The following is a 27,666-nucleotide window of genomic DNA, read 5'->3' as shown; positions in this document are numbered from 1 at the left end:
GCAACAAGTTCCAAAAAGGCTACAGATTATTGGCCTTCCTCCTTTCAATAGGATGAGGTCACAGGCAACTGAATTGAGGATAATTAAACTACTTTTCTGGACAGCAGTAGCAGCAGTTATTCAACGGCGTATTAGGGTTTCAGGTAATGCCTGGAAAAATATTGGACAAAGTAACAAGACAGGTTTTCTATGTGAATTACACACATCATCTGCTCCTGCAGTTTCATCCTATCTACATCAAATGCACAAATCATAAGGCATGAGTCAATACAGCATTAGCAACATAATGCTCACAGCCATCAGTCCCATGAGCTATGTGATAAGCTCTTCCCACGTCTATCCTTTTTTTTTTATTGATTTTGTGGGATGTGGGCATTGCTGGCTCAGCCAGCATTTACTGCCCATCCCTAATTTTATCCTTGAACTAAGTGGCTTGCTAGACCATTTCAGAGGGCATTTTAAGAGTCAACCACATCGCTGTGGGTCTAGAATCGCATGCAGGCCAGACTTCCTTCCCTAAAGGACATCAGAGAACCAGATGGTCTTGACATTAGACTAGTTTTTTTTAAATTTCAGATTTATTAATTGAATTCAAATTTCACCATCTACTGTGGTGGGATTCAAACCCATGTCCCCAGAGCACTAGCCTGGGCTCTGGATTACTAGTCCAGTGATGTTACCACTACGCCATCTCCCGATAATGGGAGGCAGGATACATTTTGCTGGAATAAGGCGGCCATATACTCCTTGGAAAATAATTGTCTGAATAGGGTAGAAAAGCACAGGGGTTTGGCAGTACAGATACACAAATCACATAGGTTTGTAATGCCACAAGAAAAGCAAAGCACTGGCTTTCATTTCTAGAGGAATAGAATTGAAAAGCAGATATGTTATTTGAACTTGTATAGGACCTTGGTTAGAATACACCTGGAGTACTGTGAACAGTTCAGGTCTCCATATCATAAAAGGAGGCATGGGAAAAGATGCAAAAAAAAGATTTACTAAGATGATACCACAACAGAGAGGTTATACCCATCAGGAAATACTGAACAGGTTGAAGCTCTTCTCGAGAAGAAAGAAATCAAGGGGTAACCAGATAGGTATTTAAGGTTATGGAACAGTTTAATGGTAGGTGTAAAAAATATATTGTCACGTGGGGAGGCCAGAACTAAGGATCATAAATAAGTGTCACAAATAAATCCAATAGGGAATTCAGGAGAAATTTCTTTATCCAGAGAGTGATTAAAATGCAGAACAAGGCATGGTACAGATGCATTTAAGGAGAACCTAGGTAAACACAAGGGAGAAAGGATCTGTTGAGATTACAAGGGTGGCCAAAAGTTCATGTGCAGCATAAACACTTTATTTATTTATTTTTAAGTTGTTCATGGGATGTGGGTGGCACTGGCTGGGCCAGCATTTATTGCCCATCCCTAATTGCCCTTGAACTGAGTGGCCATTTCAGAGGGCATTTTAAGAGTCAACCACATTGCTATAGATCTGCAGTCACATGTAGGCCAGACCAGGTAAGGACAGCAGATTTCCTTCCCTAAAAGGACATTTGTGAACCAGATGGGTTTTTACAACAATCGACAATGGTCACACTAGACCAGCTTTATTAATTGAATTCAAATTTCACCATCTGCCCTGGTGGGATTCGAACCCACGTCCCAGATTAGCCTGGGCCTCTAGGCTACCAGTCCAATGACATTACTACTGTTGGGACGAATGGCCTGTTCATGTTCTGTAAATACTATGTAGTAGTATGTAATTAAATTGCTCAAGAACTTTGAAATACTTAATTGGATCTGTTGTTTGTGGAATCTGAGTTCCAAAATTAGATGCCAGTTGCCCAGTGGCTGTGCTTCAAGGCAATGCATTGGTTGTAAAGCATTTTTGGTTATATGGAGGATCTGATGAGCTGCAAGTTATTTAATTACTGGTCAACCCCTAGATATACTGCTGGTTCAACAAAATATGATGCTTAGTTGCTACTAATTCTATCCTAGGTAAATACACTCCAGGACATATTAGTCAGATCTTGGAGTCTCCTTTGATGCATCAGTGTTTATGTTTAGAGATACAGCACTGAAACAGGCCCTTCGGCCCACCGAGTCTGTGCCGACCATCAACCATCCATTTATACTAATCCAACACTAACTCCATATCCCTACCTGTCCCTATATTTCCCTAGGGTGTAAATATATTGCATGATGTAATACTATGCCAGGTCAGTCTCAATCCCTTGTCAATAGTTGCCATTTTCTGTGATGAGCTAGCTAATGTAACAAGAGAAGAAAATGAGAAAAATCTAAGTCCTGAAGAACACTGCCTACTAGTGGCAAAAATCACCAAAGTCTGTTTAAAAAAAGTGTAAAGATTAGCATGGTTTCAAACTTTACTGTTTATTGAATACACCCACCTTAAGTTTTCTCACAAACTTGAATGGGAAACAGTCTGATCAATTACAGCAAATTGGTGAGATACCCTCACAAGAGAAAGTAAACTTCAGATAGTTATACTACCACCTGATTTTCTTTTGACAGGATTAGCAGCTTTAATCATTTTTCTATGGGATTCTAAAGGGAAAATCTGATAGCCTAACATTTAACTAGCCAGGTCATTTTGCCCTCTGGAAATTATGGTTTTAAAGGTAAAGATGAATCTTTTTTTTCAAACTTGAAACCAATAAAAAGTTCTCAAACTGTAACCATATGAATGATTTTACCACTAATTTAAAATAAATCAAATAATGTTACCCAATTCGGAGACTGAAACGAAAAGCATCTCACTGCATCTTATTCACATCTTCAAGGCTACCTTTAATCTTAGTAAGTCCTAGCTATACACCAATATTCGTTTCTTGCAAATTCAAATGCGTGTTTTGGTAGAACCAGACTGTAAACAAACGCAATATTACTTGATACACAAGAGTTGTTTAACAGGAAGTCATTTTCATAAATACAAATATTAAAACAATCCTCAAAACACTGACATTACAATTAATCTGCACCACAATGCAGCAAAATAATAAGCAAAAACTTCCAACAATTCTTACTGAATGAGTTTAGTTTGCATAACATACACAACCACCTAAAAGTTTCTTTAATACAGCTCTTTCATTGAGAAGTTCCAGAGCATGTCATTATATACACCAACTACTGCCTTTATTAACCAATAATCTTGTGTAACATACATATCTGCTATGATCAGGCAACAGATGTCTTGGTTTCACTCCCTCATCTTTACCCCTCCCCTTTCCAACTAAAAGCTAAGATTCCAAATGGCTTTTATATCACCAATATCATCATTGCCTTGATAAGAGAAAATAAGTTACTCTGCAGCACTACTGAATTTATTTGGGGCTTGGAACATTATTAAAGGGCATACATTTCAAGATTTACAGATATCCAGGTCTTTTTTTTCTGGGCATTTAGGAAAATTGACAAGACATGAATAGGAAGTGAGGTTTCTGAGAGTTGGTTTTGGATCCATTAAAATTAATTGCTGTAAGTTTGTCCTTCAGGGGGCTGTGAAATCTTCACATTCTCTTTGCATGTCATCATACGCCGCAGGTCTTGAAGTACAGCCTTAATACTATAGGAACTTTGCCACTTTGATAGAACTGGTGTGCTACGTGAATCCACCTGCAAGAAAAAAAGTATAAAATGCACACATACAAATTTAATGTTTTTTTAAATAGCCAATCAGGCACAAGACCACTGTTTAAGGTGAAGTAACCTAGAGTCTGCAAATGTAAATTTATCTTTTACAGCTGTCAGAGATTTTGAAATGTAATAATTTAACAAGAATGAAAGCTTTCCAGAGTTGTGTAGTTCTGAAAATGGTGGTTGGGAGGGAAAAACAGAAGAGAAAGACAATAAATTTCGTATGGAATACAAAAATAATATTTAAGATATTTCTTGACGTCTTTTTCCTGAATTAGGGTTCTATCTTCTGATCGGCTATTCACAACTTTACCTACAATGAACTTCAATTTCTATTGAAATTATATTCTTGTACATGACTGAATAAATCGATTATTCTATTTTAATTTTGCTGAACTCCATCAAAACCTCGAAGAATTAACCTCATTACACAAAAGTACTTCTACCACTGTGCGCTTGCTGGTACCTATTCAGAAAATCTTTCTGTAATCATTTACAAATCCTTAATGTAGATGTGCAATTTATGAATTCCATGAAAAAGGATTTACCTTCCTTACAACCGTCAAAACCAGATCACAGATTAATATAAGTTGGCTTAACCAAGGAATTGCATTTTATTCATTACCTGTAATGCTGAAAAACTAATATCTATTGTTTTGGACCAAATTTCAATCCGAACAATATTAGTTTCACACTGCAGTGATGTTTCCTTACTGATTCCTCAGTACCATCAGCAGCAGTCATGAGATGTGGGGAGAATGTGGAAATCACAATGATGCAGCAGCATACAGAATCAGAGCATGATGACAGCACAGGAAATCATTCAACTATTCGCGTACATGCCAGCTCTCTGCAAGAGCAATTCAGCTAGTCCTACCTGCCTTCTCACTCCTCCAGCGACGTGCAATTTTTTTCTCTTTGGGGCCTTATTCAATTCCCTTTTGAAAGCCATGATTGAATCGGCCCCCACCAAACTCTAGGGTAATGCATTCCAGATCCTAATCACTCGCTGCATAAAAAAGTTTTTCCCCATGTTTCCTGCCAATCACCTTAAATCGATGTCTTCTCCTCATGACTCTTTTGCCAATGGGAACAATTTCTCTCTTTATTCTGTCTAGACCCCTCCCAATCTTGAACACCTCTACCAAATCTCCTCTCAATGTCCTCTGCAAGGAGAGCAACCCCAGATTGTCCAATCTATCCCCGTAACTGAAAGCTCTCAACCCTTTTCTGCACCCTATCTAAAGCCTTCACATCCTTTTTAAAGTGCTGTGCCCAGAATTGGACATAATATGCCAGTTGAGGCCGAAAGGTTCATCATAACTTCCATGCTTTTGGACTCTATGCCGCTATTTATAAAGCTCACGATCCTGTATGCCTTTTTAACCACCTTCTCAACCTCCCCTGCCACCTTCACCAATTTGTGCACATACACCCAGGAGTCTCTGTTCCTGCACCCCCTTTAGAAATGTACTTTATTTTATGAAGCTTTTCCTCATGCTTCTTACCAAAATGGATCACTTCACACTTCTCTGCATTAAATTGCATCTCCCACATGTTCACCCGTTCCACCAGCCTGTATACGTCCTCTTGATGACTATCAGTATCCCCTCACAAATCCCAACATAATGTGCTACTGATTTGCAATCTTACCAATGAGACAAAAGGGGAGAGCAATGAGAAAAGCAAGTCAGCTTCCTCACATTACTTTCTCTATGTCTGTGTACTAGTTCTCTATCATTTTCCTGATTACCCAACATATAGGAGACAGAAGGGAATGAATTATAAATGAGTTATCCAAAAAAATAGACTACCTTCCGATTTAAAAAAAAATCTACAATTGTGTTGTGTGCATTAGCACTGCACCACCCCCCACCCCCATTGGTGATGTAATGGTGAAAGACACAGAATCTCTTAGAATATTGGGTTTTTTCAGATGGTAAATTACAAAAGGATTTTACCATGCCATATATCAGTGGCTGCACTAGTCAATAAACAAACAGCATTTATATGTAACACCTGATCACATCTCAACAGCTCAAAACACTTCACACAGAATGAGGTGCAGTGATTTATTTAGGCAAATATAGGCAATATCCCAAGCACCAATAAATCAAATTACCAAATGATCTGTTTTCAGTGCTGTTGGTTAAGGGAGGAATGTTAGCCAGGGACAAGACCCTGCTTTTCTTTGAATAGTTGGGTTCTTCAATACCTACTTGAATTCTTGGTTTGACATTTCATACAAAGTATGGCAGATGCAACATTGCAGCACTTCCTCTGCACTGCAATGGAATGCCAGCTCGATTATTTATTCAAGTCCTGGAATGAGGTGAATCTAAATCAGATGAGAAGCTTCCAATTCAGCCCAGCTGATATTTAATGGGGAGGGGGTTCAGGTGGGGGCTGCAGGGGAACAAAAGAAATAAGGAAAGCAAAGAGTTACGCAGTACTAACATCCAGCACAATATGCCATTGATGTGGAACCCAACCGTTATTCTACACTATTAAAGCTGCATCACTGGGCACTGGCAAATACATGTGTGCTTTCCCAAATTAATTAGGAGGCACGTCATCCTCAGCTTCCCTTATGTACAATGAACAGCTGGTTTTCAAAACTGACAAAAACATACATGCTTATCATCTACACATGTTCTTAGTCAAGGATGGTGTGCCACACATAGCAAGACTTAATTAAGGGAGAAAGTAAGACCTCATTTTCTTACAAAGAGTCAGAAGGCAGAAGAAATGAACAGAAAGGTCAAAAGGCAAAAAGTTAAGGTACCTTACAATGGCCAACGTGCCATTAAACAACTGTTTTGAAAGCAAAGATTAGGTTATAGCTTGCTCACCATTCCATTGGAATTATTTATTCCATTCATATTTATTTTTGTTACAAATCTAACTGTTGGAGCTACATCTGGATATTTAGTTCCACACTCTATTTTCAGGCTGTATATTCTGTTTTCAAAGCAAGTCTGAAAGATAAACATTAGAATTTGTATTATTTTATAGGGCAAATGCAAAAGCAGTACAGCAGACATACCTAGTATCATCCTGGAAGACCTTTTGCATCAAGTCTCACCAAACACTGCCACTCTGTCGCAATCTTGGCATAAAGAGCTCAGGTTTAACTTCTTGTTTGGAAACTGCTTCAGACTTTACCATCTATAACACCCATGCCAACTTCTCTATTTCCTTTCAGGTGAACATGAGCAACCGAAGGAGCAGCAGCCACATGACTCCAATCCTCCCTTCCTTCCATCATTAGTTTACCCATTGGATCATTGCTTCCCCTCTATCAAGCATCAGCTTAGCAACACCGACCTGCAATGGACTGCGGAGCGTTAGTGATCACCACCAGCGGATATCTGAGCTTCACAGATTCCAAGCAATTGAGACTGCTTTCCAGCTGTTCAAGGGCCAGTCAGAATCCTTGCCCAGCATCAATGCTCTAGCAGATGCATACAAGGAAGCTGTCTCAGAACAGTTCAACGTGCATGTCCGCCAATCAGCCCCCTCAAAATGCCAATGTACATTAGTGAAAGCAACCTGTGTTAAAGGATTTTTTTTCCATGACTGATAATGCCTTGAGCAGGTCCTTCACTGCACCAAGATGAGTGCCACCTGTGGTCCCAAAGCCTGCTATAAAACACTAAATCTATCTCTGAACTTTCTACCCAATGGCTTAAGATATCAATACAGCACTAAACATTAAAGTGTTAGACAGCATGACAGTGGATTAGAGCTTTTTTTTTTGGAGTTCAGATATTTTGGAAAGGCCCCCTTTAGGACTGATTACATCAAAGTTGGTGCAAATCAACCCTTACAGGTAAGTGGAGAAACAGGAGTATAATTTCTGTCTCCAAATGTCGCACATGGAGAACACATCTGGAAAATAGTATTTTAACTCTACATTGCTTTGTAATTTACTGACCCTGGGTGGCCCAAGAATCATTCCTGTCCATCGTGTGAGTGTCATGTCTTCATCATCCTCAAGGCCCCAGCTCACAGTTCCATCACCTACACCTTTCTGGCCTTCTTCAAGCTCATCCAACAAACAAAAATTGCGAGGAACTGTCCAACATAAAAAAAAACTTAGTTAGTGGTGAGCCATAAGCCAACATCAAGATCTGAAATATACTGTAATTGAAAAAGTTCCATAAGACCAGAACTAACAGTAGGACAATGCCTTGACCAGAGTCAAGGTGCCAGGTTTAAATTTCAAACAAAGCTTGGCAGTTAACGGTCAGTCACTGTAAACTGGTGCATTCTCCACGGCAGCACCTCTACTAGAGTTCACTTGCCAACCAATCAGCACTCTCTTCTCATGCAGTATAAATTGTTGTTTTCCTTTACATTGGTTATTCTTGCGTATTGTCCTGATGAGTGCAAGACGAAAAGCTTTGACAACATGTCTCTATTTTCAGCAATAATAGTCACTCTTGTTTTATGCTTAATGCAGTGGCATTGTTATATAAAATACAACATGTATGGTACTCCCAGCGATATGCAATTAAAAGTTGTAACAAATCTTATATAACCAGAAAATCCAGCAGTTTCTTAATCACACCCTGTTCATTCATACCAGCAATCAACTCATTTCAGTCTGCCAAGTGCAACACAGTAATTATGGGCCTACAGGGGACAAAGTAATTTCAGGATGGATTTCACACAATCCCTGATATATTCCTACAATGATGTGTATTTTCACTGCCTAGTGCGTGGGGCTCAAACGCACTGCTCATCCAAAGTAATGTTTCTAGATTCCTGTTTCAAAAACCAAGCAGCACCTGGTGAATTGCCAAAAAGAGTTGATAAAACCTATAAATTTTTTTTTGAAACTTCAACAAAAAAAGGCATACACAGGAGAGAAGAGTTTTTAGTGGTAGGCTTTTATATAAAATATGTAGTTGTGCTAAGAAACGTACAAATTTTTTCTGTTGTGCATGGCCGATTTGTGTAAGCATGCACGCCCTTTCAATATTTTTTGCATGGCTGTGCACGCGCAATAACTTAAAAGGGCTGACTCGTGCGCGGCCTGCACGAGAACTTTCCAGTTCTTGTATGGCCTGGAGCAAACACAGGTGCTAAGTTGTATCGAGGCCTCCATCCTCCCTCAAGATGCTCCTTTCATTTTTGAAATCTCGGGGAGTCGAGGGTTATACAGAGCAGGCCCAAAAGAGGAGTTGAGGCCTGGGACAGATCAGCAATGATCTTATTGACTGGTGGGGCAGGTTCGAGGGGCTGAATGGCCTACTCATGCTCCTACTTGTGTAAAACCCGCCTCTTTGACCACGCTTTTGGTCACCTGTTCTAATATCTCATGTGGCTGAGTGTATAATTTTGTTTGATGACGCTCCTGCATAGCACCTTGGGATGTTTTACTAAGTATACTAAATTGCTATGTAACCAGTCCTATGTAACTTGAGCTTTCTTTGTATCCATTCGTGGGCGCATTTTGGATGCCATTCCAGACCCAGACCCATTATTTCTTTTTCCACTTTTCCCCCCTCTATTTTCCTCTTTACCCACTCCTTGAGCCCTCTCTCCTGTCATCATGCCTCCTTCCATTTCTCCCTTCCCAAATCCCTACCCCAACTCCTCAGTACGCCTCAGCTTTTCTACTCTCCTGCTGCCATCCCAGACTCAACCCCCTTTTAGATAAGACTGCAGCTTACCTCTTGGCATCCTCCAAAGGGCCCATCAAGGCACTTGGCACTGCCTCATTACGAACAGCAACCCAACTGCCCCATCCTATTCTCTAGCCAAACTTCCCACATCCATTGAGGACTAATCTTTCCAACCTCCTTCCTGCCCAACTTATGCTTGCGGATTTTGCCAGATCAGCCCTCACCACCCTTCTTTCCAGAATGTCCATTCACTTATGAACGAGAGCATGGTCATGGAAGCTTTATCAATATATTAAGAGGAAGAGGTTAATGAAAGGGCAGGGCCCATAAAAGACCAAAAAGGTAATCTATGTGTAGGGGCGGAAGATGTTGCTGTTGTTCTTAATGAATACTTGGCATCTGTCTTCACAAGAGAGGGGGACGATGCAAATATTCTAGTTAAGGAAGAGGGGTGTGACATATTGGATATGATAAACATAGGGAGAGGGGAGGTATTAATGGGATTAGCATCCTTCAAAGTTGATAAATCACCAGGGCCTGATGAAATGTACCCCAGGCTGTTAAAATCAAGAGAGGAAATAGCAGAAGGTCTGTCCATCATTTTCCAGTCCTCACTGGATACAGGTGTGGTGCCAGAGGACTGGAGGTCTGCTAACGCTGTACCTCTGTTTAAAAAGGGAGTGAGCGAAAGACCGAATAATTACAGGCCAGTCAGTCGAACCTCAGTAGTGGGCAAATTATTGGCATCAATTGTGAGAGACAGGATAAACTGTCACTTAGAAAGGCACAGATTAATCAAAGATAGTCAGCATGGATTTGTTCACGGAATATCTTGTCTGACCAACTTGATCGAATCTTTTGAAGCAACAAGGAAGATAAATGAGGGTAACAGCCAGTTACCCACCCCAAACCCAACATGTGTCGGGTTGGGGTTGGGTCGCACTTCCAGGTCCGGCATTCGGACTCGGGTCAGGACGGGCTGGATTGGACATGTTCCATCACAACCTCAGGTAGGTGGCTCCAATGTTAATGTAATTTTTGGACTAGAAAGGTAGTTTTTGTTACATTTATTTTAAGCTTGTGCAGATCAGCAACAAAGTGAAAAACGGAAGGTAGGTTAACTGATGGTCGGGTCGGGCGTGGGAAAAATGGAAGAACCTGGGCCAGGTCAGGCTCAGGGTTGGACCAGGTTCTGTCGGACTCGGGTCAAGTTTCATTTGCAGACTCGAGCCAACCTTTAGATGAGGTAGATGAGTGCAGTTGATGTGGTCTACATAGATTTTAGCGAGGCTTTTGACAAGGTCCCACATGGCAGACTGGTTAAATAAAATTAAATCCCATGAGATCCAGGGAAATGTAGCAAGGCAGATACAAAATTGGCAACTGGAGGGCTGTTTCCAGTGGCATTCCGCAGAGCTCAGTACTGAGTCCCCTGTTTTTTTTGTGGTATATATGAACGATTTGGACGTAAATGTAGAGGCATCATGAAGTTTGCAGACGACACAAATATTGGCCATGTGGTAGATAGTGAGGAGGATAGCTGTAGGCTGCAGGAAGATATTTATGATCTGGTCAGATGGGCAGAAGTGGCAAATGGAATTCAACCCTGAGAAGTGTGAGGTGATGCATTTGGGGAGGTCAAACAAGGCAAAGGAATACACAATTAATAGGAAAAACTGAAGTGTAGAGGAAGTAAAGGACCTTGGAGTGAATGTCCACAGATCCCTGAAGGCAGCAGGACAGGTCGATAAGGTGGTTAAAAAGGCATACGGAACAGTTTCCTTTATTAGCCGAGGTACAGAATATAAGAGCAGGGAGGTTATGCTGGACCTGTATAAATCATTGGTTAGGCCACAACTAGAGTACTGTGCGCAGTTCTGGTCACCTCATTACAGAAAGGATATAATTTCACGAGAGGGTACAGGGGAGATTTACGAGGGTGTTGCTGGTAAAGGCCTGCTCAGGTCAGGGAAAAAGAACCACAGCGGACCAGAGTTCAACCTGGCCCGAGTCCATCCAATTTTGCCCCGCACCCAACCGGACCATCCTTTTACTTACCTGCCGACTCGGAACCTCCAGAAAGCTACAGCATGTGCGTGATGACATCATAGAGACGTCACTCGCTCACTGAGCGGACTCAGTTTCCCTGCTCAACGTCCTGGACTCCCAGCTCAGTAAAGCTTTTTAATTTTAATACTTACCAGCAGAGCACTTACCATGTGTGTCCGGCCCGAACTGACCAGAGCCCGAAAGCCGGACCCGGAAGAGGGGCCCGATCCGACCCCGACCCATGTCGTCGGGTCCTGTCAGGTTCGGGTCGGGTAGCAGGCCTTCAGTTGCTGGGACTGGAAAAATGCAGCGATGAGGAAAGATTGGATAGGCTGGGGTTGTTCTCCTTGGAACAGAGAAGGTTGAGGGGAGATTGATTGAAATGTACAAAATTTTGAGGGGCCTGGTTAGAGTGGAGGTGAAGGGCCTATTTACTTTAGCAGACAGATCAGTGACTAGGGGCATAGATTTCAAGTGATTGGTAGAAAGATTAGGGGGTAAATAAGGAAAACCTTATTCACCCAGAGGGTGGCGAGGTCTGGAACTGCCTGAAAGGATAGTTGAAGCAGAAACCCTCAACTCATTCAAAAGGAGTCTGGATATGCACCTCAGGTGCCGTAATCTGCAGGGCTATCACTAAATGCTGGAAGGTGGGATTACAACAGGTGGGTCGCTTTTCGACTGGAACAGGCTAAGTATCCTCCTTCTGTGCCCTAAGCTTTCTATGATTCATCCATGTATTTATTGTGGATGATTGCATCGACACCACGGCCTTGACAGAAACCTGGCTGAGGGGTGATGACACTTCTCCCCGAACAGAAGCTTCCTCACCTGCCAATACCTTCCACCATCTGCCCCATCAAGATCATCACAATGGTGGTGGGCCTTCATCAGATCAAGCCACAGCCTGACCCTCTGCTCCTCAGGAACATTCTTTGCCTTTCAGCATATCAACTTGTTCCAATACTCTTATCTCATTTAAAAACCTCATTCTCTACCACCCACCCAAGAACCATAAACATTTTCTCAACAAGGTACCTTCACTGCTTTCCTCCCTCAGCTTCTTCACCATACAACTTCTTATCCTCAGATTTCAGCCTCTCACTCTCACTCTCGTTCAATGCCTTTCTACCTTCCTTAATCTTTTCCTCCCTGGGGGTAGAGCAGGGGAATGGGACTGACTTGACTGCTTGAGTCAGCATGGACTCGATAGCAAAAATGGCCCCCTTCTGTGCCATTATGACTATGACTAAGTAAACTCCCCAATCCATATTCACCTTGACCTTGCCATTTCATGTGGTTTCACTATTCCCAACGTATCACAGATATGGCCATCTCTGATCACCTCATCACTCTCCACCCACAATCATCTTCTCTGCCCCAACCCTACTTCTTTCCTATGGTCCTGGGGAAAAAACATCCAATTCACATACCATTGTACTTCCAAACTGCCTGCCCTTTGGTCCTCCATTCATCACAACATTTCTGCAGCTACTGATTTGCTCAACCACACCCCCACCTCTGATGCATTGTCAACACCAAAAACATTACCCCCTCTCAAGCTGGCCGTTACCCGGGTACATTCAACATCTCTGCTCCTTTAAGTCCAAGGGACACGGATTTGAACGAATATAGTGGACAACTGGTTTAGCCATTCACTGTCAGACCTGGAAGTACTTTGTGGTGCAATCAGGTCCTACGCTTGTCTGCTGAAACTACTCACTATTCCAGGATCATCTTGGAATGCAAACAGATAACCCCAGCTTCTTTTCTCTATTGCAAACTGTCTTCTTAAACTCCCCCGACTCCTCCAACAAGTGCAAGGAGCTCATGGACTTCTTTGTCACCAAGATCCCAGACTATATGTTCAGCTGCCTCTTTTCCTTCCCTGAGCCCAACGCGCCAAGTTTGTTCCAAAGTTCACCCCTGCCCTAGCCTTGAACTTGCATCTTCCTTCAGTTTCTCTCCCATCTCCCCTCAAGCCCTCTCAGAGCTCATCTTGTCCATCAAACTTCCTGTTTCCTCAAGCCTATTACCACGAAACTGCTGACAACCCAACATCTCCTCCAGGCTCCCACGTTAGCTAATATTGTTAACTTTTCTCTCAAGTACGATACCTCACTCCTTCAAATCTGCCATCACTCCTCTCAAAAGAAACAAACCTCAACTTCACTGTCTTCGCAAACTACTGCTCCACCTCCAATCTCCTTTACCTCTCCATAAAGACCTCAAATGTGTGGTCGCCTCCCAAATCCGTGCCCATCTTTCTTGGAAGACTATGTTTGAATCCTTCCAATTCAGATTTTTGCTTGTCACAGTATCGAAGTGGCCCTCAAAGTCACAAATTACATCCTGTTATGACCCTGTTAGGGACCATTAACTTTTAAAGAGAGAAAGGCGAATTCCCCATTACTGAAATGCAAGATTTCACATTTTAAATAAAAAACATTACTGTACAAGAGTTGAAACAAAATACTCCTAACTTAACACTACAATTTGGAAACAGATTTTAAACTTAAAATCTTAACAGATCAAGATGAACGCTTTAAACCGCAACAAAACACACGCGTTTGACTATTACTTCCACCCCCAAGAATTTTCCCTATACATTACAGGATTTTAGCTATTTGTTCACTTCTCTTAGGACCAATCCAAAGTGTACCACAGCTCTTAGGAATTCCCTTCAATTTCCTCAATAGCTGTCTTGAGGTGAAATCACCTCCTGAATCTGGACTTCCCAGCTTGAGCACAGGCCTGCCTCAAAGCAGCAACACCCTCGGTTCCTGATGGCCTCTCTGCCAGAGTCCAGCTACTCCCAAAGCCAAACGCTTGTCTGAAGCCAACAGTTTGTCCAAAAGCCAACTGACTGCTACAAGCACACATCAAAAAAAACCAGACACCCCATGCATCATCTATCTCCATAGCCATGTGGTATACATAGGACGTCCCAAATAACAATTTAAACTAATCTTTGATTCCTGATACCCACATGAATATGTATTGCCAACAATGACAGAACAAACTCTCCTGAACTTTCTGGTTCCAACTGCCCAACTAAACAAGGCCACCTGCAGTGTTACGGGTCTCACCTCTCTAACTCTAAGCACTCAGATTTTTGAACTTTAAATCTTTTTATTTTATTTTTTTTATTTAGAGATACAGCACTTTACATTTGTATTAGCTAATATCCAGTGTCATGGTGTTTGACTGACAGTAATTAACACTCATCATTAAAAGTGTATTTAGACTGGAATGCCCAAGTTTTATCTTTGTGGCCAGTTTAGTTCAAATCTGCCATGCAAGTAAAGCAACTTCACACTGCTCAATGCAGTTCAATGATGAGGCAGACAGCAAGATGCTATTTTGACAGTGGCAAATCAGGATTTTTGCATTTTAACTGTACATCTGACTATGACTCGAATTTGCTGTACCATTTACATAAAAACAGAGTGCCATTAACCTGTTATTTTGACAATTATTGGCTATTCCTCACAAGCGAGGATGATTGCCTTCTGTGAGTCCGAAGATGGCTGACTAGGTCGATTCAGGATCTACAGACTTTATGGCACGTAGGGCATTTGTGGTCTGATGGGATGTCTGGTCGTGTATTAGTAGTTCGGGTCATGGCTTGTTCTTTTCACCTCTCGCTTTTCCTCTTCATTTTGTCATCTTTGGGTCTCAAAATACTGGGATCATTCCCACAGACTCTGCCTCCATCTGGTTCTGTCCAAGGCGATGGTCTCCCAGGAGATGATGTCAATGCTGCATTTCTTCATGTTGGCTTTCCGCGCATCCTTGAAGTGTTTCTTCTGTCCTCCTCTGGTGAGTCTGCCCTGACTGAGCTGGCAGAAGATCACCTGCTTTGGGAGCCTGGTACCTGATAACCAAACTGTATGACCAACCCAACGAAGCTGATGGTGGAAAATAATAGCCTCGATGTTTGTGGTGCCTGCTTGTGAGAGGACACTGATGTGGGTGCACCTGTCCTCCGACTTGGCATGTAGAATCTTCCGCAGGCAGCGCCGATATGATTCCAGTGATTTGAGGTGCTTCCTATACGTTGTCCATGTTTCAGCCCCTTAGACCATAAGCTTGGTTTCAGTTTTGATGTTGCGATCTTCAAACACTCACTTCCTCAGGTGGCCAAAGGCTGCACCAGCAGATTTCAGGCAATGCTGGATTTGTCAATGTCAGCCTTCTTTTGACAATAACATACAGCCCAATGCTCTCTCCCATCCCTCTTGGCCTCCCAGAGTTATGCAGTTTTTTTTTCACTGACCTGCTCAGTTATGTGCCAATATTATGCTGTTATTGCCACTATAAAGTCCGATCATTGCATAATGTGACTTTCCTTTGCCTTTTCCCTCACTGCAAGGAAGCAGTTGACCTTCACTTGCATTGCTCCAACAGCAGTCAATCCTACATCCTAACTCGAAAGTGAATTGGTGCCAACAAGTTGCTCAATCACACAACCTACAGAATTCAGTCAAACCAGTTCAGAAGTAATTCTGGTCACCTTCATGCTGTTACTTCTAATTTTTTTTTTTTAAACATCTGTATAATGCACATTTGTTGTACACCAAGACAAATAATTGAACTAGTAAATCATGTTCAATTTGTACGATAGATATATGAAAAGTTTCTAATATGTGGCAGTTGTACCTTGTAATAGGTATAGTTAAATTATGTCAAATATCCAATTGCGGAACACTGCACTTAGCATGTCACTTCAGAAACAATGCTGAACGCAACATTTGGACTATACAAACTAGAAATTCTTACAAATGTAGTTTCATATTTTCCTGAATAAATGGCTTCCTATGATAATAGTTTAATGATGTACAATTTATTTATTTAGAGAGACAGCACTGAAACAGGCCCTTCGGCCCACCAAGTCTGTACCGACCAACAATCACCCATTTATACTAATCCTACATTAACCCCATATTCTCAACCACATCTCCACCATTCTCCTACCACCTACCTACACTAGGGGCAATTTACAATGGCCAATTTACCTATCAACCTGCGAGTTTTTGGAGGTGGGAGGAAACCGGAGCACCCGGCGGAAACCCACGCAGACACAGGGAGAACTTGCAAACTCCGCACAGGCAGAACCCAGAACTGTACCCGGGTCGCTGGAGCTGTGAGGCTGCGGTGCTAACCACTGCGCCACTGTGTAAACCAATGCTGTAGAAGATCAGAGAAATTACAAAACTGCCTTCAACCCGGTGTATACCTGTTATGCTGTGAAATACGCACAGCTCATTCTGCTAACATAAAGCAAGTCTATAACTAAGCAAACAAAATTAAGCCAAAATATTTCAGTTTCCGCTTTAGAAGAAATAACATCCAATTCTTACCACGTTGCAGGTCAGATTGAGAGATAATCTTGTGGGTAATGGAACATTTTTTTTTTACACCGAATACCAGAAAGAGAAACTCACTGGTCAGGTACAGAATGAGTTTCACAAAGAGGAAAGCGCACTCATATCCAAACATGCATCAACCTTTCTGTTTCCTCAAATATCAATGGCACAAAATTAGGTAAAACTGTGCTATAAACTTATTCTAAAAGCTAAATAGACTGAATAAAGTTGCTGAATTAAATAAAAACAGAAATTGCTGGAAACATATGTCAGGCAGATCTGTGAAGTGTGTTTATGGTCTGGATTTTGGGGCTGCAATGATGGTGAAATTGGCAGGAGTCACCAGCATTACCCAAACTGACAGCAACTTCAGCTCATCTGCTGCTTTTTAAAATTCTTTCATGGCATGTGGGCATCGCTGGCAAGGCCAGCATTTGTTGCCCAAGCCCAATTGCCCTTGACAACTGAGTGGCTTGCTAGACCATTTCAAAGGACAGTCAAGAGTCAACAACATTGCTGTGGGTCTCAAGTGACATGTAAGACAGACAAAGTAAAGACACCAGATTTCCTTTCCTAAAGGAAATTAGTGACCAGATGTGTTTTTATGACAATTGATAATAGTTTCATGGCACCATTACGGAGACTAGCTTTCAATTCCAGATTTTTATTAATTGAATTTAAATTCCACCAACTGCCATGGTGGCATTTGAACCAGTGTCCCTAGGGCATTAGCCCAAGCCTCTAGATTACTAGATCAGTGACATTACCACAACATCACCATTTCCCCTGCTAAAACCCTCACTCATGCCTTAGTTACCTCTGGACTTGATAATTCCAACACACTTCCAGCTGGTCGCCCACAGTCTACTCTCTGAAAAATTGAGGTCATCCAAAACTCTGCTGCCCGAGTCTTAACTCACACAAAGTCCCATTCCTCCATCACGCCTATGCTCGCTGAACTACAGTGGCTCTCTATCAATAGCTTGATTTTAAAATTCTCATCCTGGTTTTCAAATCCCTCCATGGCCTCACCCCTCCCTATTTCTGTAATCTCTGCCAGCCCCACAACCCTCCAAGATATCGGAGCTCCTCGAAATCTGACCTCTAGTGTATCCCTGATTGTAATCGCTCCACCATTGGTGGCTGCACCTTCAGTTGCCTCAGCCCCCAGCTCTGGAATACCTTCCCTACACCTCTCTGCGTCACTTCCTCAGCTCAGACACTCCTTAAAACCAAACTCTTTGGTCAAGCTTTTGGTCACCTGACTCAACATCTCCTTTTGTGGCTCAGCATCATACTCTTTTGTAATGCTCCTGCAAAGTGCCTTGAGACATTTTATTACAATAAAGGCAATATATAAACTAAGTTGTCGTCTACACATATGCATTTAAACTCAGTAATCCAGATGTTGCTGTCAGTGATTCCCTGCTCCATCACAAAGTGCACTGTTGAAATCCTCACAAATGAAAATCTTTAGAAATCAATGAATAACATTAACTTTCCCTTTTTGCTACCTATTCTTGATGTAAAAATCCTTGAAAAAGTTAAGCCTTGTTGAATGACGGTTTGTAATGGCGTGCTAAGTAAATTACTGAACAACTTAACTGGCCTTGAAAAAAACAATTTTATATTTCTGGACAATGGTCCCTCTAAACAGTGAGGCGGTGCAACAAACTGAAGGCTCCCGTACTGACTGCGCAAATGTCAGCCCTGTTAAGTTACTGCATGTGCACAGCCACGCAAAAAGGTTTAAAGGGCATGCACACAAACGAATCGGAGGTGTACTACAAAGAGGGTACTTTCTTTGTGGAATGTCAAATTCCTCTATTTCCTGGTAAAAAATCCATAGATTTTTAAAATAATTACTTTTTAAACAAAATACTGCAGATACTGGAAATCTGAAAGAACGGAAAATTCTGGAAATACTCAGCAAGTCAGGCGTCTGTGGAGAGAAAAACAATTACTGTTTCAGGTCGATGACCTATCATCACAACTGGCAAAGGTTAGAAGTGTAATTAGTTTTGAGCAAGTGAAGGATTTGGGGTGGGGTGGGGGGGGGGGGGGGGGGGGGAGAAAGTGGAGGAGGAGAGAACAAAAGGGATGGTCTGTGATAGGGTGGAGGGCAGGAGAGATTAAATGACAAAAGGTTTCATGGCACCAAAGTCAAGTAAAGAAACAAAAGATGCATCAAGATGAGGTGTAAATCGCAAGATAGCAGCTGTCCGAACACAAAGGGATTAAGAAACAAGGGGAGGTGGGGAACCAAAAAAACTACAAGAAAAAATTGGGGGGCAGAGATTATGACCTATGTTGAGGCTGAAAGGCTGTAAAGTGCCCAGTTAAAAGATGAGGTGCTGACTTGCGTTGAGCTTCACTGGAACACAGGCCAAGGACAGAAAGGTCAGTGTGGGAGCAAGGGGAGAATTAAAATGACAAGCGTCAGAAGTTCGGGGTTGCACTTGCTGACTGAACAGAGGCGTTGCATAATGCAGTCACCAAGTCTTCGTTTAGTCGCTCCAATGTAGAGACCACCACATTGAGAGCAGCGAATACAAGATACTAAATTGAAAGAAGTACAAGTAAATCACTTTCACTTGAAAGGAGTGTTTGGGCCCTGGAAAGTGGGAAGGGAGGAGGTAAAGGGCAGGTGCATGGAAAGGTGCCAATGGAAAGGGGGGGAGGTGTTGGGGGTGACTGAGAAGCAGACCAGGGTGGCGCTGAAGGAACGGTCCCTTCAGAATGCTGAAAGGGAAGAGGAGGGGAAGATGTGTTTGGTGTGGTGGTGGCATCACGCTTTTTAAAGTCTTAACAGTATTGCAGCTTCTACTTTAAATTCATGTCCATACCCCAATCTTTATTTCACTTTCTGCAAAATTTTAAAAAGTGATTGATAACGCTTGCTTGTTACTTCCTGATTCACTGTCTACGAGAACTCTTCAATGTGATTGGCTGCTTAGCTTGCTTGATGACATTACTGTTGTTGGACACCAGGGATCCCCTGTAGCTGATGCCAGGATTAAAACAACTTTGGGAAAGGTGAAATCCACACCACAGAGTTCACTAGATCTTTGCAGACAGCTTTCTTGGAGGTCAGCAGCGTGCACGGTCACTTTGTGCTAACTGCAAAATTAGGTCCAATGTTTCAGGTCAATGACATCTCAAAAGAACTAACCTTAAATGTTCAGTTTCTCTCTCCACAGAAGATGCCTGAGCTGCTGAGTATTACCAGCATTTTCTGTTTTCAAATTCAGATTTCCAGACTCCGTCGTATTGCGCTTTTGTGTTAAATCTAAACGTCTACATTTTCCATTGTCTTTCCTTGAGCCCAGGTCCCTGTGTTCTAAAGTTTTAGGGAAATATTGAATATATTATTGGGATTTGATTGATCAGTTTAATCTTGAAAATCTCCCCCAAGCCTTCTCTGCTCCACAGTAAAACTCAGACTGGGCTTGAAAACTTTGCCTTCCTATAAGTCCCTCAAACAATCATCCTTACCACCAGACTTGAAGCTTTATTTAATTAAGTACTGCCTCAGCAATCCCATTCTCCCAGGAAATCGACGCTGGAAAAACTGCCTAAAGTTTCCTCCATGAACAAAGAAAGCAAATCATTAAGTATGTTATTCCTCAATTACTCGATGTCACTTTTGGGATCTTGCAATGCCCTTTATGCTTACTGCAAATATATATTGTAAAAATGTTGGCCATTTATTTTAATATTCCTTGCTTTTCTACCTTTGGTGGCTTCTTAACCTCCTTTACATTGTTTTTTAATGTTCATTTCAGTTCACCCAGCATTAAGAACTAAAGCAGTGCTAATACATCCTTCATCCCAAAACTATCTCTCTCTCCTGAAAGGGGCTTAAGTTCAAAGGACTGTAGCCACCTTGGAACTCTAAAGGAAGACTAATTAACCAGAGATAAGATTGTTCCTGCCCTTACACAGTGTCCATAAATCAGCGAGGAATATGTAATCTGCACTGGAACGCCAGATTATATCTTCCATCCCTAGTCCAGGAAAATCAAATACACTTATGCATCCCACTGCTTCCCAAGCCAAGATCAGCTCAACAGACTCAGTATTTTACCCTGGAATATCCCTTATTGCACTAGTCTGTCTTTTATTCACCATTTCCTACATCAACCATCAATGCTCATGTTTGACAGCTTTACAAGAGCTGTGGTTTGTAGTGCCAATTCAGAGCCAATAAGGGCAATTCTAATTGTCCAGTACTTCTGTTAGAATTAAAATAAGCCCAAGAGTGCGATTCATGATACAACTCTACAATAAGAAACTAAACAAACCACAACTCCTTTAAAGCTAGCAATTTTGTTTGTACATACACATTTCTCACTCCCTATTTGGCACCAAAATGACAAACACAGGCTTATGGAATGCTAAAGTAGGATACGTGAAAGGTGTGAAAGCAAATTAGCGTAACATGGGTACTCTTAAAATGGAGTTAACAAGCATTGTCGGGCAGAGTGAAAAAAATTAGCTGGATTAAACATGGGTCCCTCAGATGCAGAGACAAGAGGAGTTATAATGGGGAATAAGGAGATGGCAGAGAGACATTAAACAAATATTTGTATGTCTTCACAACAGAAGACAAAACATTCTAGAAGTAATGGGGAACCAAGGGTCTGGTGAAAATGAGGAACTTAAGGAAGTTTTAAGAAATAGTACTGGAGAAATTAATGGGAATAAAAGTTGACAAATCACCTGGACTTGCTGACCTACACCTTAGGGTTTTAAAAAGACGTGGCTACAGGTAGTGGATGCTTTGCTTTTTATCTTCAGAATTCTCTAAATTTTAGAATGGTGGTGGTCATCAACAACTTACATTTATATAGCATTTTTAATGCAATAAATGTCCCATGGCGCTTCACAGGAGCAATATAAAACAATATGATGCCAAGCGACACAAGGCGATATTAAGTCACACAACCAAAAGCTAGGCAGAGGTAGGTTTTAAGGAGTGTTGTAAAGGAGGAAAGCGAGATAGAGGTGTAGGGAGGAAACTCCAGTGCTTAGGGCCTAGGCAACTGAAAGCATGGCCACTAATAGTAGAGAGATTAAAATTGGGGATGCTCAAGAGACCAGAATTAAGTGAGCGCAGATATCCCAGAAGGCTGTGGGGCCGGAAGAGATAAAAGAGGAAGGGATGAGACCATGGAGAGATTTGAAAACAAGGATGAGAATTCCAAAATCAAGACATCAATCCAAGATTCCCGTGAACTGAAAAGGTAAAAACACAATCCTGCAACTACAGGCCAATTAACCTGACATTAATAGGGAAAATATTAGAATCTATTATTCGCGACTTGATAACAGGGCACTTAGAAAGTCATACGATTAAATCACAGATTTAGGAAAGGAAAAACATGTTTGACAAATCTAGAGTTTGCAGATGTAACTAGTAGGGTGGATAAGGAACAACCAGTTGATATAGCATATCTGGATTTTCAGAGGCATTCAATAAGGCATCACACAAGTGGTTATTACACTAGATTAGGGTACATGGGATTGGAGGCGATATAACACCATGGATTGAGAATTGGTTAACAAACAGTAAAGAGAGTCGGAATGAATGGGTCATTTTCCTGTAGGTAGACTGTAACTAGTAGGAAGACTTGTATTTATATAATCACCTTTCACAAGTATAGGACATCCCAAAGTGCTTTACAACCAATTAAGTACTTTTGAAATAAAAACAAGAAATGCTGGAAATACTCAGCAGGTCTGGCAGCATCTGTGGAGAGAGAAGCAGAGTTAACGTTTCAGGTCAGTGACCCTTCTTCAGAACTGGCAAATATTAGATATGTAAAAAAAAGTTATAAGCAAGTAAAATAGGGGTGGGGCAAGACATAAAGGAGAAGATGTAGATAGGACAAGGTATTTTGCTTTTAAAGTACTTTTGAAATGCAGTCACTGTTGTAATATAGGAAACGTGGCAGTAATTTGCACACAGCAAGCTCCCACAAACAGCAATGTGATAATGACCAAATAATGTTTTTGTGATGTTGGTTGAGGGATAAATATGGGCCAGGATACCAGGGATAACTCCCCTGCTCTTCAAAATAGTGTCATGGTCTCATTACATCCACCCGAGCAGGCAGATGGGGTCTCAGTTTAATGCCTTATCTGGAGGACAGCACTTCTGACAATGTAGCACACTCTCAGTACTGCACTGGACTGTCAGCCTAGATTATTGTGCTCAAATTCTGGAGTAGGACTTGAACCCAAAACCTTCCATCTCAGAGGCAAGAGTGCTACCAACTAAGCCATGGCTGGGAGTGACTTTAGAAGGAAAAGTAGAATTATTTTAAATGAGGAGAAACTGGGAAATGCTGGTATTCAGAGGAATCTGGGCATCCTTGTACACAAAAATGCAGCAAGTTAACATACAGGCACTGCAAGTAATCAAGAAAACAAAGGGTATTCAAAAGGATTTGTATACAAGAGTAAAGAAGTCTTACTACAATTGCACAGAGCCTTGGTGAGACCATACCTGCAGTACTCTACAGTTTTGCTCTCCTTGCCCAAGGAAGGATGTACTTGCCCTAGAGGGAGTGCAATGCAAGTTCACTGGACTATGCCTGGAATGAAGGGATTGTCCCATGGGGAGAGATTGAGCAGATCAGTGTATATTTCCAAGAATTTAGAAGAATGTGTAGTGATCTCATCAAAACATAAAATTCTTAAGGGGCTTGACAGTGTAGATGCTGGGAGGATGCTTTCCCTGGCTGGGGAGACTAGAACTAGGGGTGAATCTCAGATTAAGGGGTTGGTCATTTAGGGCTGAGATGAGGAGAAACTTCTTCATTCAAAGTCTTCTGAATCTTTGGAATTCTCTACAGCATAAAAGGTGTGGCTGCTCAGTTGTTGAGAGTCAGAGATCAATAGATTTTTGGATGCTAAGGGAATCAAGGGATATTGGAATAGTGTGGGATGGTGTAGCTGAGCAAGATTAGCCATAATCTTATTGAATGGTGGAGCAGGCTCAAGGGGGCAAAATGGCCTACTCATGCTACTATTTTAAGTTCTTCACATGGGCATTGATGATCAGGAAGAGGATTCCTTGTGGAGCACCATATTCAAGCCATCTAAGATGGCACTGATCAGGACCTCAAGATATACTTGTTGGGACTTGTGTTAAGTTCACACAACAGAATAAACGTCAATGGAAAAGAGGCTCATTGCACGTCAGCTCAGCTCAATCTGTAACACTCACATCTAGAGTACATTGTGCTAGAGCTCCACACCAGGAGTTGGGTACCTAGCTTAGTGCACTACTGAGGAATCCAATGTTATTCAGGTAATCAAAAGGCAGCAGGAAATTCACCCCCTCTCCTCCTTCCCTCAACCAATCTCGTTTAGAAAAATAAAGTTTGATTAGTTGTCAGAAATTTCCTCCATATTGATTATTAACTTTTAGTATCAGATTAGCCCTTCTAGAAAAATGAACATGGTAAAAGGTCAACAATTTTCATTCTATAAGCTCAACAGGCAACCACAGAACCATAAATTGCAAGATTTGCATAAATGTTATGAATTGCAGGTTTTATGGAATTAAAAAACTGAATAAAATAAGGCAGCCTGTAAGTTGATCAAAAATAAGCTTTTTCTCGAGACACACAACAGCATCTAAAGATTTCCTAACTGATTTAGTATGGTTTCATCAAAAAGCTACCTCAAAATATAACTGACAACACCAATGGGAGGTTTCTTTCCTACTTCAAGTTCCTAACCTCAGCTGCATTGCCATACAGAGTTGCTGATCAATGCAGAAAAATAGGAGGGTCCTTTATCTAACTATTCATTCCTCTAACAATAATCAAAGATCATACATTGTACTCTGCAAGAAAGTTACAACCACAGAAGTGTATGGTGCAGGCAGAATACAAAGAGGACAGAGAAGCTGGCAAAATCAGAACAGATGCTGCCACATCATGAGATTACCTTCCAGGCTTCAGAAATACCACCCGCATGCCAAAGCTATTAATGCTTCAATCATTTATAATTAACACATGCTATTTGATAATTTTCTTTTAAAAGAACTCAAGTGTTGACAAACGTACCTACCCAATTTACCCAAGCAAACCCTTTTTCAAACTATAGGGTACATGCAAATATTCTTTCAGCAGCACACCAACAGCCACTTAATTGTGAAGACAAGTGAGGCACCCTAATGATTTTTGTAAACTCTACAATAATCCAGGTAAAGGCTATTAATATACCACATGGTACATTAGTATGTATATAATTCTTTAATACCAAATTCATAAAATTGAGAGATGAGTTAATTTACATGGCACCTTTCCTGTAACAAATTTTCAAAAGCGCTCTGCAGACCAGAGAACAAACAAACTGGAGGAAAGTGCAGGAGTGAAGACACTATACCTTTTGCTATCAAGTTAGGTTTTCAAAATGTCATTCGAATTTGGGAAAGGGGTGGTGTTACATGGGTTTAGGAGAGTCTCAGCTGCTCTTTACTTTATTAATCCCAATTTCTTGCACTTTCATCACATTCTTAATACTCACTATATAAGTACATATCTTACTTTTAAGGACCTCAAATTCATTCTGCACCTATGGTCTTGTGAACTCAGCATTGGGAGAAATTTACATTTCACAGGCTAAGTTTAAACTGTGTGTCCAGCTTCTTGTCAATTCCCTTCATGGTTTTAAATTTCTCAATCAGATTGCCCTTTAACCTCATTTGTGGGGAATATAGCAAAAGTTCACCAAGTCTTGCATAGTTAACAACAATGTTTGGGTGACTGCTTTCTGCCACTTACTGATCTTCTAATTAATTATCTTGATTAACTCCTTACCTACCTAAATATTTTCCTTCCTCCCAGTTATCAAATCTGCATTTGATTTTCTTTCCAGTCCTTTTCTGGTTTAAATCCTCCTCCAGCTTATAAACCTTACACCTGCCCAGAACTCATCCCAATGAATTAGGAAAACAAACTCTCCAGACCACCTCAAGCCACAATTCAATACATCTATGCTTGTCTCTAACTTGTCTTTCACAAGAGTAATTTCTAGATTAGAACCGTTAAGCTCCTGCTCCCTTTTAAAGCACCCATACTACTCGATGTATAATTTAGTACCCAATTCTCAAACTTCCTTTGCAAAAATCATTTTTTTTTCTTCTTCTATGTCAAATGTCAAAAACATTCATTTTTTTCTACCTTGTATTCAGTTTATTATCCTGCATTTAACAGGCAACACTATAAACCATACCTTCCCAATTACATGCACTCTTTGACTTGTACAAAACACAACACAACAACATTTTTACTGTTTATTGCTTGAATTATCAATACCTCTAGAAGGACATTAAGCTCCAAAGGCAAGAAAAATTACAAATCTTTAGTACACAAAACTCAATTCCCCACAAATGGTAACACTGCTTTGCAATTCAACAAATGAAGTATGTTTTTAACAAGGCAAAACAATAAAAAGCATCTTTGCACATTGTACTGCATACAACCTGTCAACACTTTCCACTGGTTCAAATATCAGCCACTGCTCGGACAAAGCCTACGCCCACAATTTAACACACATCGCTGAAAAGCTAAATATTTAAGTTAGTTTGGAAACCCAATACACTATTTTACTGCAAAAGAGTTAACATTCCATCTGAATTCCCCATGAATAAAAATGCTACAGATCACAGCCCAGCAACTACTTCAGAAACCTTAATGAAAAATATTATACATTAAAATCAACAATTTACCCCACAATATTTTCAATTATTTACTGAAACTACTACTGAGAGCGTGGTGGAGGCAGATTCAATCAAGGTCTAAAAAAAGAGATTTGTATAATTATCTGAATGGAAAAAATTTACAGGGATACGGGTAAAAGGCAAGGCCCTTGGGACTAGGCAAGTTGTTCTTGCATGGAGCCGGCACAGACACGACGGGCCTATGGCCTCCTTCTACGATGTAATCATTCTATGATTCAAATGATCGTAACTAAATGTCCCACAAATAAGCAGAAAATAATAAACATTATAGCGCCAAGTATTCGTTCCTAAGCTTTGAAAGTCGTATTATCTAAAAATCAAACACAGCAGTTACGAATTTTGCAAAAAAAGAGTTTTGCCTACTAAATATAACAGTAACTTCCTCTTTGCCACAGCTGCATTTACAGATTATATACGACACAGGAATTTGTAAATAAACTCAATGTTAAACACCTTGCAGCAAAGATCTGTCCCATCAAAAGGCTGCAGCACTCAACAGAATGTGAAACTTAACACGTAGGCCAAACACGTAAAGGCCAAAAAACCATAGGTTCTTTCGACCAAATAAATCATTATAAATATAAGTCGGAGTGTGTATTTACTGTGAATACATGTAACAAATCCCTCAAACTACATATTTTAAAATCAGCTACTAAGAGACCCCGCCACACAAACGAAACACATAGCATGCCACTTCCGGTCTAGCAGTCGGAGCCAGTTGGGGATCAGCGCACAAGCTAAGGCCGCCGATAAACAGCGCCTCAACTACACCTCCTCCTGCTGCCCGGCCCACACCCTCCGAAAGGGGAGCCTCAACGTCCGGCCGCATTAGAAGGGTGAGTGAGACACAGCCGGGCTCTCAGGTCAGAGTCCGGCCGGCCCGCAGACCTGGGTTACCCCCCCCCACCCATCTCCGGCGGTGATTAAACACCCGCGGCCGGGCCGGAACACGACCTCGCTCGGAAGCCCAAGCCCACGCATTCGAGAATGAAGCTTGCCCGTGACATGTACAACTGCTACTGATATCGCTATGTGTGTGTGTGTCCCGAGCCGCGCGTTACCCCACGTCTCCCCTCGAACCTCGGCAGCCTGTCATCTTCGTCGGAGCCCAGGGAAACGCCGGCGCCGCCGCCCTCACGTGACCCTCGCGAGCGCGCCGCCGCCCGTCGCGTCAGTTCCGGCCCGAG

At 41.5% G+C, this 27,666-nt stretch overlaps 1 protein-coding gene across 3 annotated transcripts; it reads right to left on the bottom strand.

The window, feature by feature from the left end:
- Positions 1-2,386: 2,386 nt before the first annotated feature.
- ube2v2 (ubiquitin-conjugating enzyme E2 variant 2) lies at positions 2,387-27,666 on the bottom strand. Of its 3 annotated transcripts, none has more exons than XM_068031811.1 (4): positions 27,560-27,666; positions 7,606-7,745; positions 6,521-6,646; positions 2,387-3,647 (listed from the first exon to the last, which is right to left on the bottom strand). In XM_068031811.1, the coding sequence occupies exons 1-4, from the start codon at positions 27,573-27,575 to the stop codon at positions 3,501-3,503; spliced, it is 429 nt and encodes a 142-aa protein (XP_067887912.1). In that variant the 5' UTR covers positions 27,576-27,666; the 3' UTR covers positions 2,387-3,500. The 3 variants fall into 3 exon arrangements, with proteins under 3 accessions (XP_067887912.1, XP_067887914.1, XP_067887911.1); XM_068031813.1 differs by having other exon boundaries at positions 27,541-27,607; XM_068031810.1 differs by lacking the exon at positions 27,560-27,666 and adding an exon at positions 27,251-27,323.

The sequence above is a fragment of the Heterodontus francisci genome, chromosome 5 (genome assembly GCF_036365525.1).
Source record: "Heterodontus francisci isolate sHetFra1 chromosome 5, sHetFra1.hap1, whole genome shotgun sequence".
In the NCBI taxonomy this organism is placed as follows: domain Eukaryota; kingdom Metazoa; phylum Chordata; class Chondrichthyes; order Heterodontiformes; family Heterodontidae; genus Heterodontus; species Heterodontus francisci.
The sequence above is the reverse complement of the archived record's forward strand: the minus strand, read 5'-3'. Positions and strand labels throughout refer to the sequence as shown.

Coding starts and splice junctions, on each gene's coding strand:
- ube2v2 (XM_068031810.1), bottom strand. CDS start 27,308: ATGCGGCCGGACGTTGAGGCTCCCCTTTCGGAGGGTGTGGGCCGGGCA. Junction 7,746..27,250: donor GGGCCGGGCAGCAGGAGGAG/GTGTAGTTGAGG, acceptor TATGTTGGACAG/TTCCTCGCAATTTTTGTTTG. Junction 6,647..7,605: donor TGATTCTTGGGCCACCCAGG/GTCAGTAAATTA, acceptor TTTATCTTTCAG/ACTTGCTTTGAAAACAGAAT.